General features: G+C 38.7%; 1 protein-coding gene and 1 long non-coding RNA gene across 5 annotated transcripts in view; one reads left to right on the top strand and one right to left on the bottom strand.

Annotated features, from left to right (window-relative positions):
* HDAC8 (histone deacetylase 8) overlaps positions 1-15,520 on the bottom strand; it is a 209,847-nt gene that overhangs the window by 191,990 nt on the left and 2,337 nt on the right. For all 4 annotated transcript variants that reach the window (XM_006218467.3, XM_072955825.1, XM_015251332.3 and 1 more), the window contains 2 exons: positions 13,327-13,457; positions 10,517-10,658 (listed from right to left, as the gene is read on the bottom strand). In XM_006218467.3, the coding sequence (XP_006218529.1) occupies positions 10,517-10,658; positions 13,327-13,457 (273 nt within the window). The remainder of the gene's footprint in view (positions 1-10,516; positions 10,659-13,326; positions 13,458-15,520) is intronic.
* The window catches only part of LOC140691766 (uncharacterized), a 302,036-nt gene that overhangs the window by 156,440 nt on the left and 130,076 nt on the right, over positions 1-15,520 (top strand). The window lies entirely within an intron of this gene.

A 15,520-nucleotide genomic window follows, 5' to 3' on the forward strand; every position in this document is an offset into this window, starting at 1 on the left:
AGCTGGCACAGATCCCGTGTTGCCAGGTGGAAGGCTGCAATGTCATGGGAGAAGATGGCAAATAGACTTGTGGGAGAAAGAAGGGCAGGTTGAGCTAGAGAGGTAGGTCTTGAATGGATTATCAGAATGAGAAAGGCAAATATTGGGAGCTGTTATGCAGGGTCAAATGGGGTAAGAAACAGCAGAAGAGGCGAGGATAAGGAATCGCCAAAGTGGGCACAGATGCAACCTCGGCAAATTTTGGAGGTTAGGAGTCACTGTCCTGTGTTTTAATGCCTCCGAACACGTGTTTACGTGGAAAGAGTCCCATTTAAGGGGATCTGGATGGGGACAAGATGGCTTCCTAAGAGACTGACTACAAAAAGCAGAATCAAAGGATTCAAAGAGGCCTGTGAGGAAGCTATAGAAGAGGGCGAGAGTCACTTCACAGAAAGAGCAGAGGACATGGGGCCGGCCCTCCCTTGGTTCACTAGTAGGCAACCCACACACTTCTGCTGTACCCTCCTCGACTCCTTTTGCGCTGGCTTCAGAAGAGGTGGGTCCCCTCCTCCGAAAGCCATTGGTCCCATCCTCTCCTACCTCCTCCAAGTCCTTGCTCCATTTCCTATCCTTCTCATAGTTCCAATATTTCCCTTTCCATCTATAAATGATCTGAAAGTTCCTAGAACAAAAACCCTCAACCCTTACTTTCCCTTGTCCCCTGCCCTCCTCTTTCCTTTGTCTCTCATTTGACCTTCTGGACAGATTAACTTTCCTTTCCTATCTGTTTCTTTAGTAGTTCCTGCTCATCACTCAACAGTTCAGGCTCCCACACCACTCTCCAGAAAGTTCTCTTACCAAGTTTGTCAATGACTACGTTAATTGCCAAATATGACTGATGCTTTAGTATCACTCTGGGTCAAGCCCTCCACAGCAATGTGACACTGTTGAGAGCTCTTTTCTTCTTTATTTTATTTTTTTACATATATATATGTGTGTGTATGTATGTATGTGTGTGTATATATATATATATACACACACACACACTATTTCAGATTCTTTTCCATTATAGGCCATTATAAGCTACTGAATATAGTTCCCTGTGCTAGACAGTAGGACCTTTTTGATTTATTTTGTACATAGTAGTGTGTGTTTGTTAGTCCCAAACTCCTAATTTATCCATCCCCCCTTTCCCCTTTGGGAACCAGAAGCTTTCTTCTTTAAACTCTTCTGTTCCCTTGGGATTCCATGGTCCCTTTCTATTTTGAGTAATTGGCTAGCTCTGATTGTTGATTTTCAGCTGAATTCACTGGGGCTTCTTACACTTGACCATTACAAGTTGGTCTTCCCTGGGGTCTTAGGCTCTATTTGTTTAATCCTCAACTCTTTGCCTTTTCCCTAAGTAATCCCACCCACTTCCTCAGTTTGTGCTATCATTTTATATACTGGCAACACATCTGTTTCTAGTTCCAGCTTCCACTCCCATCTCCAAATCTGGGAATCCAATGGCCCTGAGTACTACCTCTGCGGCATATCACCTCCTACTCCTGTTTACTGAGGTTAGGAGAATACTGGGGTTAAGTACACAGGTTGAAGAATCGGATTGCCTGGGTCTGAAAATCAGTGTGGCCACTTACCAAGCTTGAGCAAGTTGTTTAACTTCTCTGAACACCCATGTGTAAAAGAGAGATAATAACGGGATATACTTTGGAATGTGGGAGAATATGAGACTGAGACGAATGTGAGTTGGGTAGTAACTAGCACACAGCTCAACATCTGTCAGCTATTGTTATTAATCCCTAGCTTGTTTGGGACTCTGCTGAAGCAGGCCAGCAACTTGAGACTTCTTCCTCGTCTTTGATCTCCTCCCATACCCACTCAATCATTAATACCTGATTTGATCTTGTAAAGCTGTCTCAAATCAGCCTTCACTCTTCTCCATGCCCCAGTCTCATTGCTCTGCCTTAGTTCGGGTTCTCACCACTTGTCAGTGGCATTGCTGATGCCCCATGCAGTCTTTCTACCTCTAGTTTCCAACTCCTTCGATCCTTCTGCTGGGACTGCAGTCAGTTATTTTCCTAAAACAAATCTAACCACGTTACTTCCTAACACAATTTTTCAGTGCCCCCCCCCCATTTCCTGTTACAGAGTTTCTTAAAGTGTGTGCATCAGAATCACCTCTAGAATTTGAAAGTGCAGGTTCCGATGTCCTACTCCAAATCTACCTGGCCAACATCTCCAAGAGAGACCTAGAAATCTGCATTTTTCAACTGAGTGATTCCAATATACATGAAGCCCTTCATGATCCATTTCCTACTTTTCCACCTCATCTGCTGCCATTATCCACTTTGTCCCTTAATCCTCTGGCAATGTTTGTTGTTCCCCAAATCCGCCAGGCTACTTTATATGGCTCTGCTTCTGCCAAGGCGACTGTGGCCTTCTGCAAGGCCTTTCACCTCCTCGTCTCCTGGCACATTCCTTTCCATCCTTTGACGTCTTCACCATAACCTCCTTACTGAGAAATCTTTACTTCTCTTCAGCTGTTTTTCAGCAATTTTTTCATTACCGTTCCCCTACCCAAGGAGCCTTTTTATATATCTTTTCCTAAGTGATCCCTTCTTGAAATTTTAATATCACAGATGTACTGTATGTCTGTTTATGTACTGTGGCCCTTTAGAAAACCATAAACCATGTGACATCTAAGCCCCCAACCCAGCCCCTGGCAAGAATCAATTTTTGCTCCCTTGGGGACAATATTATCCCTATTTGAGAATACATGCTCTGCAGCGCCAGACACTGATCTCCAAACCTTTGGATTTCTTGAGATCTTCTTGAGGCTCGCCTTTGGTTTCTGTGATAAGTCTTTTCTGATTCTCCTTCTATCTCTCATAGAGACCATTCCTTCTCAAGACTCAGCTTTGCAGGCCTTTCTTCGCCCACCTGCCCTATAAACACCGGCATTCCACGAGGCTCATTATTTGATTTTCTTACCCCCTATATTATTTGACACATGCTTTCCAGGTTATTTTTATCTATTTCCTTAGTTTTAATTACCACCTATCATCCTGTTGACTCCCAAATCTGCATCTTCAGTGAAGATGATTCTCCTGAGCTCCAGCTCCTTGCTAGTCTAAGTATGGTCCACAAACTGGCAGTGTTTAGTATCACCTGGGAGTTTGTTAGGGATGCCGGTTCTCAGTTCCACCCCAGACCTCCTGAAGCAGAATCTGCATTTTAATGAGATCCCTGGGTATTTCATACACAGATTGGTTAAGAAGTCCTGGGCTGGACCTTCTCAGCTCTAATAGGCACTTTTTTTTAAATGGAGGTACAAGGGATTGAACCCAAGACCTCGTGCATGCTAAACATGTGCTCTCACTGAGCTATACCCTCCCCCACCAAAAGACATCTTTAGTCAGATGTCCCACAGACACATCAGTCCTTATCTCATACTCTTCTTGGTTAACAGTAACACAATTTATTTAGTCATCAACATAAGAAATCTAGATCATTCCTTCTTTATTGTTTATATCAAATTGGTTACCATTCCTATCTATTCCAGCTACTAAATGGCTCTTGAAGTTACTCCCTCTTCTGTGCTCATCACCACAGCTTCCACTTCCTTTTGGGTTCATCATTATTGTAGTAAGGTCTTAACAGATTTCTTTATCAACATTCCCTCCCCTTCCCCAGATTTATCTACTCACTATTGCCAGAATCATATTCCTAAAATGCAAATCTGATCATGTTACCACCTCTTAGCTAAAAATTCCTTCAATGATCCTTACTGTTTAGAACCAAGGTTCTTAACCAGGGATCTACACATGTGCTTTAGGAGATCCTTGTACTTTCTGAAATTACAAGGAAAAATTTGTGTATGTACCTTTCTCTAGGGACAGTGTTACAGAGCTTTCATCAGATTTTCAGAGGGTCCATGACCAAAATAGATGAAGAATGACTGACCTGAAGGATCAAGTCCAAGCTATTCAGCTTGGCCTACAAGGACCCTTCATTCCTCTCCCACCTGACCTCCAGCCACTTGCCTATAGAAGCCCTTGGCTTCAGCTTTAATTATAGACTTGGAAGTGCCCTCAGCTTTCACACCTCTGTGCCTCTGCACACGTTGTTCCTGGAATAACCCCAAGGTTACAGACACAACTAGTAAGTGGTGCGGTCTGGATTTGCACCTAGGTCTGACTTCAAATTCCACAGTCATTCCACTCTACAGTGGCTTGATATTTTGCATTATGACCCAGTACACACAAATACATCCAACATACACTAGAACAAGCTTCATGAGATCCACCTTGATAGGAAAAAAACGCTGCTTGCATTTGGATATAATGTTCCATTAATGAATTGAAAAACACTGCACTAGCCTGTTGCTGATACAAAGAGTTCTCATTGCAGAGAATTTATTAGTCCTAGCAGTACCAAAGTTTTGAGGTTTCCTAGGGATACAAAAGCTGTCGTGAGAGGAAAGCATTTGCTTATATCAGTTCCCATTCAAACAACCTACTCCTTTAAACACTAGCACCTGCCTCCATGCAGCTGTTCAATCATTTTGTCTCTCACAGATTGTCAGATATATCAGCAAGCAATTCCATACAAATCTATCACAAAGTGAAATTACAAATCTTATAAAAAGACACAGGCTATCATGGGGTCAACACACAAAACTGACAAGGATCTGATAGACCAGTTTACAACTGAAGAGGAGAAAAAGAAATAAGGATGATTTTAAAAGTGGTTCCAAAGAGAATGATTTGAATACCAAATGACTAAGGAGAAGAACTCAGGAAAACTGATGAAACCCTTGAATATTTTGGCAAAATCAACCCTCTCAATGATTAAGCTGCAAAAGTCTCACAGAAGTGAAATGTAACATCCTGAAATATCATGCCATTTTGTTAGAAAAACTAGGCCCCAAACAAAATCAATCTCTGACACATTCTTTGTTTGTTGTAAGAATTACTTTGCACTCAATTTTATTAAAAGAGACAAAATAAACATATTTTAATAGATTTTAGTCATTCAAGTTAGCGTACTAATTAATCAAATCTTGCCCTTTCCCCTATTTACTCTAAAATTTTAGTCCTCCCTTTAAGTGGATTCACTAAGCAGCTTTTTGCCTGGTACCAACTGCCCTTGAATAAGAACCTCCTGTATACCTCTTTGTTTCCTCATCATCTGGCATACAGCAAGAGTTTAATAGTTTGTTAAATAAGGCAATAGCCTTCTCCTTGGCCCCTAGTCTCAGTTCCCTCAGATCCAATCAGCACATTGCTACCCTCTCTAAAATTCTTTGGTAAATCCCTACTGGCCCCAGAAAAAAAAGCCAACATGGCTTACAAAATTTTTATAATCTGTTTTTGCTTTATTTTCTCTCCCATTTTCGGCCCCATTTAACTTCTTGTAGTTCTCCAAATGCCCCATACTTTGCTGCTGCCATGCTTTTATCATTCCCTCTGCTTGGAATTCTCCAGCCCCATCAGTGGGAAGGCAAACTCCTTCCTTCTATACAGCCCCCTACCTTGTGAGTAACTCCTGCACACACCGACCATATTATGCCTGTGTTGTAAATGCTTCCCACCTTATTCCAAGCAGTTTTTACTATAAAAAGTTTTACTGATAAAAGTAATATAATCACATTAGAGAAAATACAGGACAATACATGAAACAGAAAAAAGGTGCATGTATGTGTGTATACACATATATATACAGTATGTACATCTCACAATATCATCATCCTCACAAAGTTACTGGCATCATTTCCTTGTATTTCCTTCTAAAAATGTTTTTCATATGCATATATTTTTACATGGCTCTAATAAGAGTGAATGTATGATGTTGTAGCTACCTGCCCTTTAAAAGCAAAGCCAACATTATATGATATGCATTTTTTCTTGTTTATGCAGTCATCTTAACCACCATTTTCTTCTAAAGGTGTTTTTGTTTTGTTTTGTTTTTTTGTTAATGTAGGTACTGGGGATTGAACCCAGGACCTCGTGCATGCTAGGCATGCACACTACCACTGAGCTATGCCCTCCCCACCACCACTGTTTTTAATAGTTACTTAACGGTGCATCAAAGGGATATGTTGCAGTATACAACCTAACTGTTCTGCTGTTGCTAGATATTTAAGTCTCCCTTCCTCCCTTGTTTTGGGATACTATAAGAGAGAAATTACCATTTTCATATAAACAGCTTTTTCATATTTTGGACTGGATTATTTCCTTAGAATAAATTACCAAGAGCAATAGATGTTAGGAATTAAGATCTTTCTTCTTTCAGTTCAAATTTGGTGGGAGGAAACTGTATACATGTATATATAATGTTTCAATTTCTCTTCCTCTAATTATTAGTGATGCTAAATATTCATGTTTGTTTATCATTTGTTTCCTCTTTAGTGACTTGTCTGCTCATGTCTTTTGCCCATTTGTCTGAACATTAGTGTTTTAAAAAATAAATTAGAATAGTTAAAGACTTTAAACCTTTGTTAACATTTGCTGTAACTTTTTTTGTTGGCCTCTTTATTTTGGTAAAAATTCAGCTGCAAAAGTAAAAAAAAAAAAACACCTCATTACAGACATCTTGAAAACTAAAGAAACACTTTTTAAAAAATCATTAATTCTGCTACCCTAACATAACCCCTATTACCATTCCCACTAATTTTTTAAGAATTATGCATGTGTTTTACAAAGTTGTAACTGCAGTGTGCATTCAATTTTAAAACCTGTTTTATTATTAACCCATAAGTATTTTTATGAAATGCTGTGTAGTCTTCTAATCATCATTTAAAGTAATTGCATAATTTTCCATGGAATGGATTCACCATTTCCTTATTGCTAGACACTCAAGTTATTTCTAATTTTTTGTTGTTGTTTTATAAATAACACTGATAAATACCTTCAAGCAAATAGGTTTTTTCCCCATATTTTGAATTGTTTCCTTAGGAAACAAAATTGGAGAATAGATAAACAAGATTACACTGTATAGCACAGGGAAATATACACAAAATGTTATGATAACTCAGAAAGAAAAAATGTGACAATGAGTGTGTATATGTCCGTGAATGACTGAAAAATTGTGCTGAACACTGGAACTTGACACAACATTGTAAAATGATTATAAATCAATAAAAAATGTTAAAAAAGAAAAGGAAACATTCTTAGGAGTAGGATTACTAGATAAAAGGGCATTAATACATGCTGGCTACCAAACTGTTTTCTTAAGGGGTTAAGCCAAACCACACTATTATTAGCAAACCGAGTACCATTTTTTTCCTATTCTGTTAAATATAGGCTTAAAACAAGGCTACCTAGTTGTTTTAATTTGCATTTCTTTGATTAGTAGTGATGAACACTGTCCCATGTTTTACAGTTGTAATTAAAACTCCTTTGTAAATTGCCTATTCATGTTCTTTGCCCATATTTCTTCTTATACATCATATTGTATGAATGCCTTAGAGAATGTAAATCTGTCACATTTAGTCACATGTATGTCAAATAGGCCTTTTCAGTCTGTGTTTAGATTTTATTTTTGAAATTGTCACAAAACTTTTAAGTTACTTTTAAAATTTTAGATAGTTAATATGTTGCTCCTTTCCTTTGTGAAGTTTTTTCTATTCCTTCCTAAGCTTAGAAAACTAGTCTGCTTTAGAAGCCTGATAAATATTCATTCATTCTAGTTTTTTTTCCTAATTTGCTTTTTTAAATTTAACTCTTCAATCTAGCTGCCACTTATTTTAGTTTATTACAGGAGATGAGGGTATAAATGCTACAAGCTGTCACAACATCATTTACTGAACAATACTTTCCATTTACTTGCAACACATCCTTTATAATATACTGAATTCTTATATGTAACAGTCTCTTTTGGGAGTGTACTGTAACATCATCTGTTTAATCTACCAGTGGTACCAGTGTTTTCATTACTCTAGCTTTATATGTTTAATATCTAATAACGTTAGTCTCTCATTACTCTTCTTTGCAGAATTTTCTTTGAAAGTCACTTCTTTAGCTTTCAAATACAATTATTTGCTGTCTTACCTCTAAGAGCTGAATTTCCTGAGGGCAGAATTGGTTTACTTCCTTAGAAGAGATTGCTAAGAATAATATTACTGATTCAATAGGCACCAGTGTTTTCCCCACTCTTAAGATTTATTACCAAAGTTTTCAAAAAGAGTGTGCCAGCACCTGGATATTTTGAAATAAAGATTTTTTTTCCTCAAAATTAGGAGGGAGAAAATGTACCATGCTTCAATTTCTGTATCTTTGCTTATTAGTGATGATACACATATGTTTGACACCATATAGGTGCATAATCAGTGCATGTTGAATGAATAAATGGCATGGATGAATCTGTACATGCATTTGGGGATGGGGAAGTTTAAACAAATATTGCGGTTAGAATAGATAAATGCTAGCTAGAATGCCTGGTGTCCATCTGCAGAGAGGTCCTAGAGGCACCAAGAACCCCTGGAATTTGGATCTGAATTGGGACAATCCCTAGAGACTTGGTAATTCATAGTCACCACAGGCATGTCTGTTTCCAAGTGGGATCAGCTGAAAGCTGTCTGGAACAGTTAAGACAGATGGGCATGTGGGTATGCCCACACCTACATGCTGCCCAGAAGCAGCCATAATTGGCTAGGAATAGAGTGTACTTCCTTTGGCAGCAAAACAGTGATTAGAAGTGACAGGTACCTGGGTAGTCCACTGGAAGCTTACCAGGCCCTAGCAGGCCTAAAGCAGTGAATTCAAATGCATAAGAGCCTCCTGGGACACATGAAGAAACTAGATCTGACTTATAGGACCAGGCATTTCCCATAAAACCACACTACTTTTTTTAGGGGGGAGGTAATTAACTTTATTTATTCTTGGGGAAGGTACTGGGGATTGAACCCAGGACCTCATGCATGATAAGCACATGCTCTGCCATTGAGTTGTACCCCTCCCCACAAAACCAGACTACTTTTCCTCTCAATTTGCTAAGCATGAGAAGGCATACAAGTCCTTGGTTCAGAAAATCTTGGTTTTATCCCTTTTATCTGTAGCTTGAAGGAAATAGGGTCATTTTTTTCTCCTAGAGATCACTGTCTTCATTTTGATTTTTTTTAACTGAAGTATAGTCAGTTTACAATGTTGTGTTAACTTCTGGTGTACAGCATAGTGATTCAGTTATATTTATATATATTCCTTTTCATATTCATTTTCATTATAGGCTATTATAAGGTATTGAATATAGTTCCCTGTGCTAGACAGTAGGACCTTGTTGTTTATCTCTTTTACATATAGTAGCTAGTATCTGCATTGATTTAGAATTTTTTAATAGAGCAAAAACTAACAAAAGACAGGTTGTTTCTCTGTGCTTTTAAGACCACATAAAACTCATTAATAAACGCTGGTTCTCTCTGGTCCATCACCTCAGTAGTAAATTCTAGTAGTAAACTTACTCAAAGACTTCCTTGGTCATGAAATCTGTCGATTGGATGAAAAGAATTCCATGTTATTATCTTAACCTGCATACACTGAAATTGTGCTCAAGGTTTTATTTGGAAAAATAAGGTGCTGCTATCTCTAGACTCAAGACCACTGGAGTATCAAGGTCATGGCAGATAGTATGAACAATTGGCATATTTCACTCAAACAGCACATTGGTAAATTCAGTTTTTAAAATCTCCTCCAACATGTATTAAGTACTACAGATATATTATACAAGATACAAAATGCTGAACAAGGCCCAGAAGTCCTTGTCAGACACAGAGTACTGCTGTTTGAAATGTTAACATGAAACTCCAAAAGGACTTTCCCTGTAACTCCAAGTAGCACCCAACATATGTTTTACAAGCCCTTTCTCCTTAGAGTAACACCTAACCCTTTGCTGCCACTTTGCTTAGAGATGGCAATAGAAGCCTCCTTTTGATTCTTAAGCCTTTTATTTATATCTATTCTCATCAGTTCGCCACCTACTCAAGAATCTGTTTCACTCCTTTCAAGAACTAGTTCTAAAATTCACCTCTTCCAAGACTTCCATGGTTAATTTCTCCCTATTGCTAAATCTCTTCAGCTCTTATATATATTCAGTTGGTACCAAAACTGATGTTGCTCCCTAATTATCCTAGTTTTGTTAATGTTTCTAGAATGTTAGTTCCTTGAAGACAGGGGAATTTCCAGAAAGCTTAAAAGGAATTTAGAGATTGCCTAAGTATCTAGGTTGATAACTTTTGCCTTGTCCATTTTCCTGATGAAGAAACTAAGACTAAGAGGTTAATCTGTCCAAGTCAGTAAGCCAATGTAGAAAAACTAGGCATACAGCCCAGGTGTCCTGACTTCCAATGGTGCACTTTCCACTATATTATGTCATCTTCTTCTCTTTTATTTGTATCTCTTCAGAATGTCTAATAAAGTGCCACACACACACATACACACATGCACACATCTCAATAAATGCCAATACAATAAACATACATGTTTACATAAATGAGAAACTGACTCAAGGAAAGAGGCAGAAAGCAGAAAGGTCATTTTCTTACTTCTTTGCATGATGCCACCCTCCGGACCAGTTGATTGCTACTTTGCACACTCCATCAATCAGGCACTGGGCAGCTGTGATTGTAGCCCCTCCTACAGCTGCTGCGTAGTCAAATATCCCTTCGGTGGCTGGGCAGTCATAACCTTCAGGCAAACATCAGAAGAGCTTGTTAAAAGATAAATTGGAAAAAGAAGGGTGTGATGTGATGATTTATAATAAGAAACATACAGTTAACCACTGAACAGCATGCGTTTGAACTGCACAGGCCCACTTATATGTGGATTTTTTTCAGTAGTAAACATACTACAGCACTACACCATCAGTAGTTGGTTGAATCTGTGGATGGGGAACTGTAGATACTGAGGGCCAATCACAAATTATCCTAAGAGTTTCAACTGCACAGAGGGTCAGTGCCCCTAACCCATGCTTTGCCAACTGTATGTTTGGTCTTATTCCCAGTTTCCAGCACAGAGCTCCTAATATTCTTGGAATTCCTAAATGATGAGTTATAAAGGTGTCTTGGTTATATTAATGAGGTGACTTGTGGACCACACTTAACGATGGGGGCTGGTTGCCAGTAGAACCAGCCATATGAGGGTTAGAACTATCCCTTAACCTCCTGTGCACAGGAAGAGGAACTGGAGATTGAGTTTGTAAGAAGTTAATAAATAGAAACCTATATTAAATAGGGCCAAGAGAGCAGAAGGGGGAGCTCTCACACCCTGAACCAATAGCCAAGTCCAACATGAAGACAGACTCTTCTTTCCTGGCAAGGACTCAGTCAATGAAAAGCCACGGACTCTTTTTTTTTTTTTTTAACTAGAGCCCTCCCAACTTCCTTTCCCCCCTCTATAAAAGTGTTTTCCTCGCCTTGCCATGTGGGGACTTGAACATGGCTTGCCATGATCACAGATCCCAAATTGCAATTCTCTGCTCATACCGAATAAACCCATTTTTCCTGGAGAAATATCTGAGTCTATTTGTTTTAGGCCATCAAGTTTAATCGCCAACTGGCCAATGACTTAATCAATCATGCCTATGTAATGAAGCTGCCACAAAAACCCCAAAGTAGAGGGTTTGGAGAGCTTCAGGGTTGGTGAAAACGTAGAGATTTGGGGAGGGTGGCACACCTGGAAAGGACGTGGAAGCTCCATGCCCTTTCCCCATACCTGGCCTTATGCATCTCTTCCATCTGGCTGTTCTGGAGTTATATCCTTTGATGATTAATTGGCAATCTAGTGAGTGTATGGATTTCCTGGGTTCTGTGAGCTGCTCTAGCAAATTAATCAAATCCAAGGAAGGAGTCATAGGAATTTCTGATTTATAGTGAGTTGGTCAAAAGTACAGGTAACAGGCTGGACTTGTGATTGGCATCCAGAGTTGGAAAGGATTGTTGGAATCTTCAATTTTCAGCCTATCGGTCAGAGCTTGCAGTTGGCATCTGATATGGAGAGCTGTCTTGTGGGACTGAGCACTTTACCCGTGGAATCTGAGGCTATCTCCAGGTAGATAGTATCAGAACTAAGTTGACTTGTAGGACACTTGGTGTCCCAAGCACTGTTTGGTGGTACAGGGGGAAATTTCTTCCTCTACACATTAGAAGTGGGTCCAGGACCCTATTAAGGAGGAACAAATCGAGGTATTACAACATATCCCACCAAAAAGCTACTGTGCTAACATCAGCTCCAAATGAGAGATAAACATCTTCAATGATGGGGAAGGGATTATTTTAGTGTTAGAGCTAGAAAGGCTAAACCTTCAAGATTTAACTAGTTACATGTTACAGATGGAGAAACTGAGGACTAAGAGGTGATATGTCTTCTCTACGATAATACAGAGCCAAGCCTGGGACCCAGGTCTCTTAATACCCCATTCCCACCCCTCAACCTCCAGTCCAGTGTTCTTCCACTAAATCATGCTGTTTCCTTAGACTATCTTACTGGCCACTTAGGGTTTTTTTTTTTTAAATGCAGCTGTTTAATGACAGAAAAAGTATAAAACTTAGCCAGAACATAAAACTGTACTCAAGTTAAAATATAAGGTCACAGGACAGTTAAATCAGTGTACATACCACCAGATCCAATCTGGGCACTGCTACTGGGGCCTAAGCAACTGAAAAGTTTTCCTCCAACTGATCTATCATTCAGTTTTGCTCAACTCACATGGTTTGCTTGTTAAGGGAGTGTGGTTAAACTAAGAGATTAATATTGTGGGTAACACAGTAGCTCTTAATTTAAGAGTATTAAAGACCATTACACAAGTTATAAAAGATTAACAGCAAGGTCCTACTGTCTAGTACAGGGGACTATATTCAATATCTATTAATAGCCTATAATGAAAAAGAATATGAAAAGGAATAGATAGAGACATAAATGTATGACTGAATCACTATGCTGTATACCAGAAACTAATACAACATTGTAAACCGAGTATACCTCAGTTAAAAAAAATTAAAAAGACATAAAAAACAAACTTATGGTTACCGGGGGGGAAAGGGGGTGGGGGTGGAAGGACAAATTGGGAGTTTGGGATCTGCAGAAACTAACTACTATATATAAAATAGATAAAGAACAAGGTCCTACTGTGTAGCACAGGGAACTATATTCAATATCTTGTAGTAACCTATAATGAAAAAGAATATGAAAAGGAATATATATATATATCTGAATCACCATGGTGTACACCAAAAACTAACACGATATTGTATACCAATTATACTTCAGTAGAAAATTTTTTAAAAAAATGATTAAGTAGTTATACTCTATAGATGGAGGTTGTCTATCTCTCATCGTTGCCCAGCAATGACTTTACCTAATCCATATTCTATGGAGTCTGGATGATCATCATCTCCTTCTTGGCTGACCTTCTGGAGATGCTGCAGATAGGCGTCTGTGTGGAAAGTGGCCATCTCCTCCATGGAGGCCACTTTGGGCTTAACTATCCTAATAATAACAGGGAACAAAGAGAGGTGAGTGAGTCAGATCCAGAGTATGCCAGAAGCTGGAAGCAGGAAGTAGAAGCCAGTGGTCTAAGCAGAAAATACAACAGCTTCAGGTTCCAGTGGGCTGAAGCAATAGACATGTTCTGTTCCTCCACATCACTACAGTCTTCACCTCCTCACATCTGCATCACTCCATTAAAAAGGGGTGGGGGTGGGGGAACATGTTAGGAATTTGAGATAAGTGGTAAGGACCTACTGTATAGTACAGGGAACTATATTCAATATCTTGTAAAAACCTATAATGAAAAAGAGTATGGAAAAGAATATATATACATACATGTATAATGAAATCACTTTGCTATACACCTGAAAGGTTGTAAATCAACTATACATCAATAGAGAATAAACTTTAAAAATTTGAAATAAAAAATAAAAAGGGGTGAGAGGATAGATATTTCCCTTGAGTTCATAAGTAGGTAAAAAAAATAAGTAATTATATTTAAGTTAAATAATCAGGTATTGGACAAACTTTACTCTGTGAGTTACAACTTCTATGACAAACCAGTAGGAAGAGGTATTTTCATTTGAATCAGTTCCTAACTGGGTATGCAATCCTTTCAACTATATTTGTACTTTAATGGGCAGCTATATTGTCATGAATTTTAAATTTGGAGTCAGAGAACTGGGCTCCTGTCCTAACTCTAAACTCATCAGCTCTAAAACCTCAGATAAGTTGGCTGGTCTGTAGTTCAGATTCCTGATCTGTGGAAGTGAGGAGATCTTACAGGACTTATGTGAAGACTAAATGATAACATATATAAAAATGTTCTGTGGACAACTATTATTATTATTAACATTAAAGGATAAAAAAAAAACAGGCAACCAAATATGTAAAAGTTTCTGCAGTTGGTCCCTCATATCTGCCTCTGAGAGGAAGGAGAGCAGGAAACAGGTTGCAACTGGGCTTCACTCAGAATCTCTCCACTAACTCCTCACAAGATGTGATAAATAGGAGTGACTGAGAGAATACAGGGAGCTAAGCTAATAAAAGGACATGCCACCTCTGACCTCTAGCTGCCTGGTCCTCACATCCTCTTCCTAACTCTGCCACTGCCACTACATCTCCAGCCCTCGCCATTCAAAAGATGGTCTAGCAGCAGCATCACTTGGGAGCATGTCAGAAAGGCAGAACTTCAGCCTCCACTCAGATGTACTGAACCAGAATTTGAATTTTACAGCTATCCCATTCCTGGGCATATATCTGGAGGGAACTCTAATTCAAAACAATACCTGCACCCCAATGTTCACAGCAGGACTACTTATCACAGCCAAGACATGGAAACAACCTAAATGCCCACTGACAGATGAATAGATAAAGAAGATGTGGTATATTTATACAATGGAATATTACTCAGCCATAAGAAAGAATAAAATAATGCCATTTGCAGCAACATGGATGGACCTGGTGATCATCATTCTAAATGAAGTAAGCCAGAAAGAGAGACAAAAATACCATATGATGTCACTTATGTGTGGAATCTAAAAAAAATGACACAAATGAATTTATTTACAAAACAAACAGACTCACAGACATAGAAAACACACTTATGGTTACCTGGGTGGGGGTAGAGGGATAAATTGGGAGTTCAGGATGTGCAGATACTAGCTACTATACATAGAATAGATAAATAACAATGTCCTACTGTATAGCACAGGGAACTATATTCAATATCTTGTAATAGCCTATAAAGAAAAAGAATATGAAAAGGAATATATATAAAATCTCTATCATCTATCTATCTATCTATCTATCTATCTATCTATCTATCTATCTCTTAATCACTATGCCGTACACCAGAAACTAACACAACATTGTAAACTGACTATACTTAAATTTAAAAAAAGAATTTGGATTGTAACAAGGTGATTCAGGTGCACATTCAAGTTGGAAGAGCAATGACCCAGGTCACAGGGAGGCAGTAGTGGGTTTTTCTGTTTGCTGAAAGGAACACGCCCACCAGTTTCTCATGAATTAAAATGGCTACACAGGCTACTCTATCAACA

Source organism: Vicugna pacos, chromosome X (genome assembly GCF_048564905.1).
Source record: "Vicugna pacos chromosome X, VicPac4, whole genome shotgun sequence".
In the NCBI taxonomy this organism is placed as follows: domain Eukaryota; kingdom Metazoa; phylum Chordata; class Mammalia; order Artiodactyla; family Camelidae; genus Vicugna; species Vicugna pacos.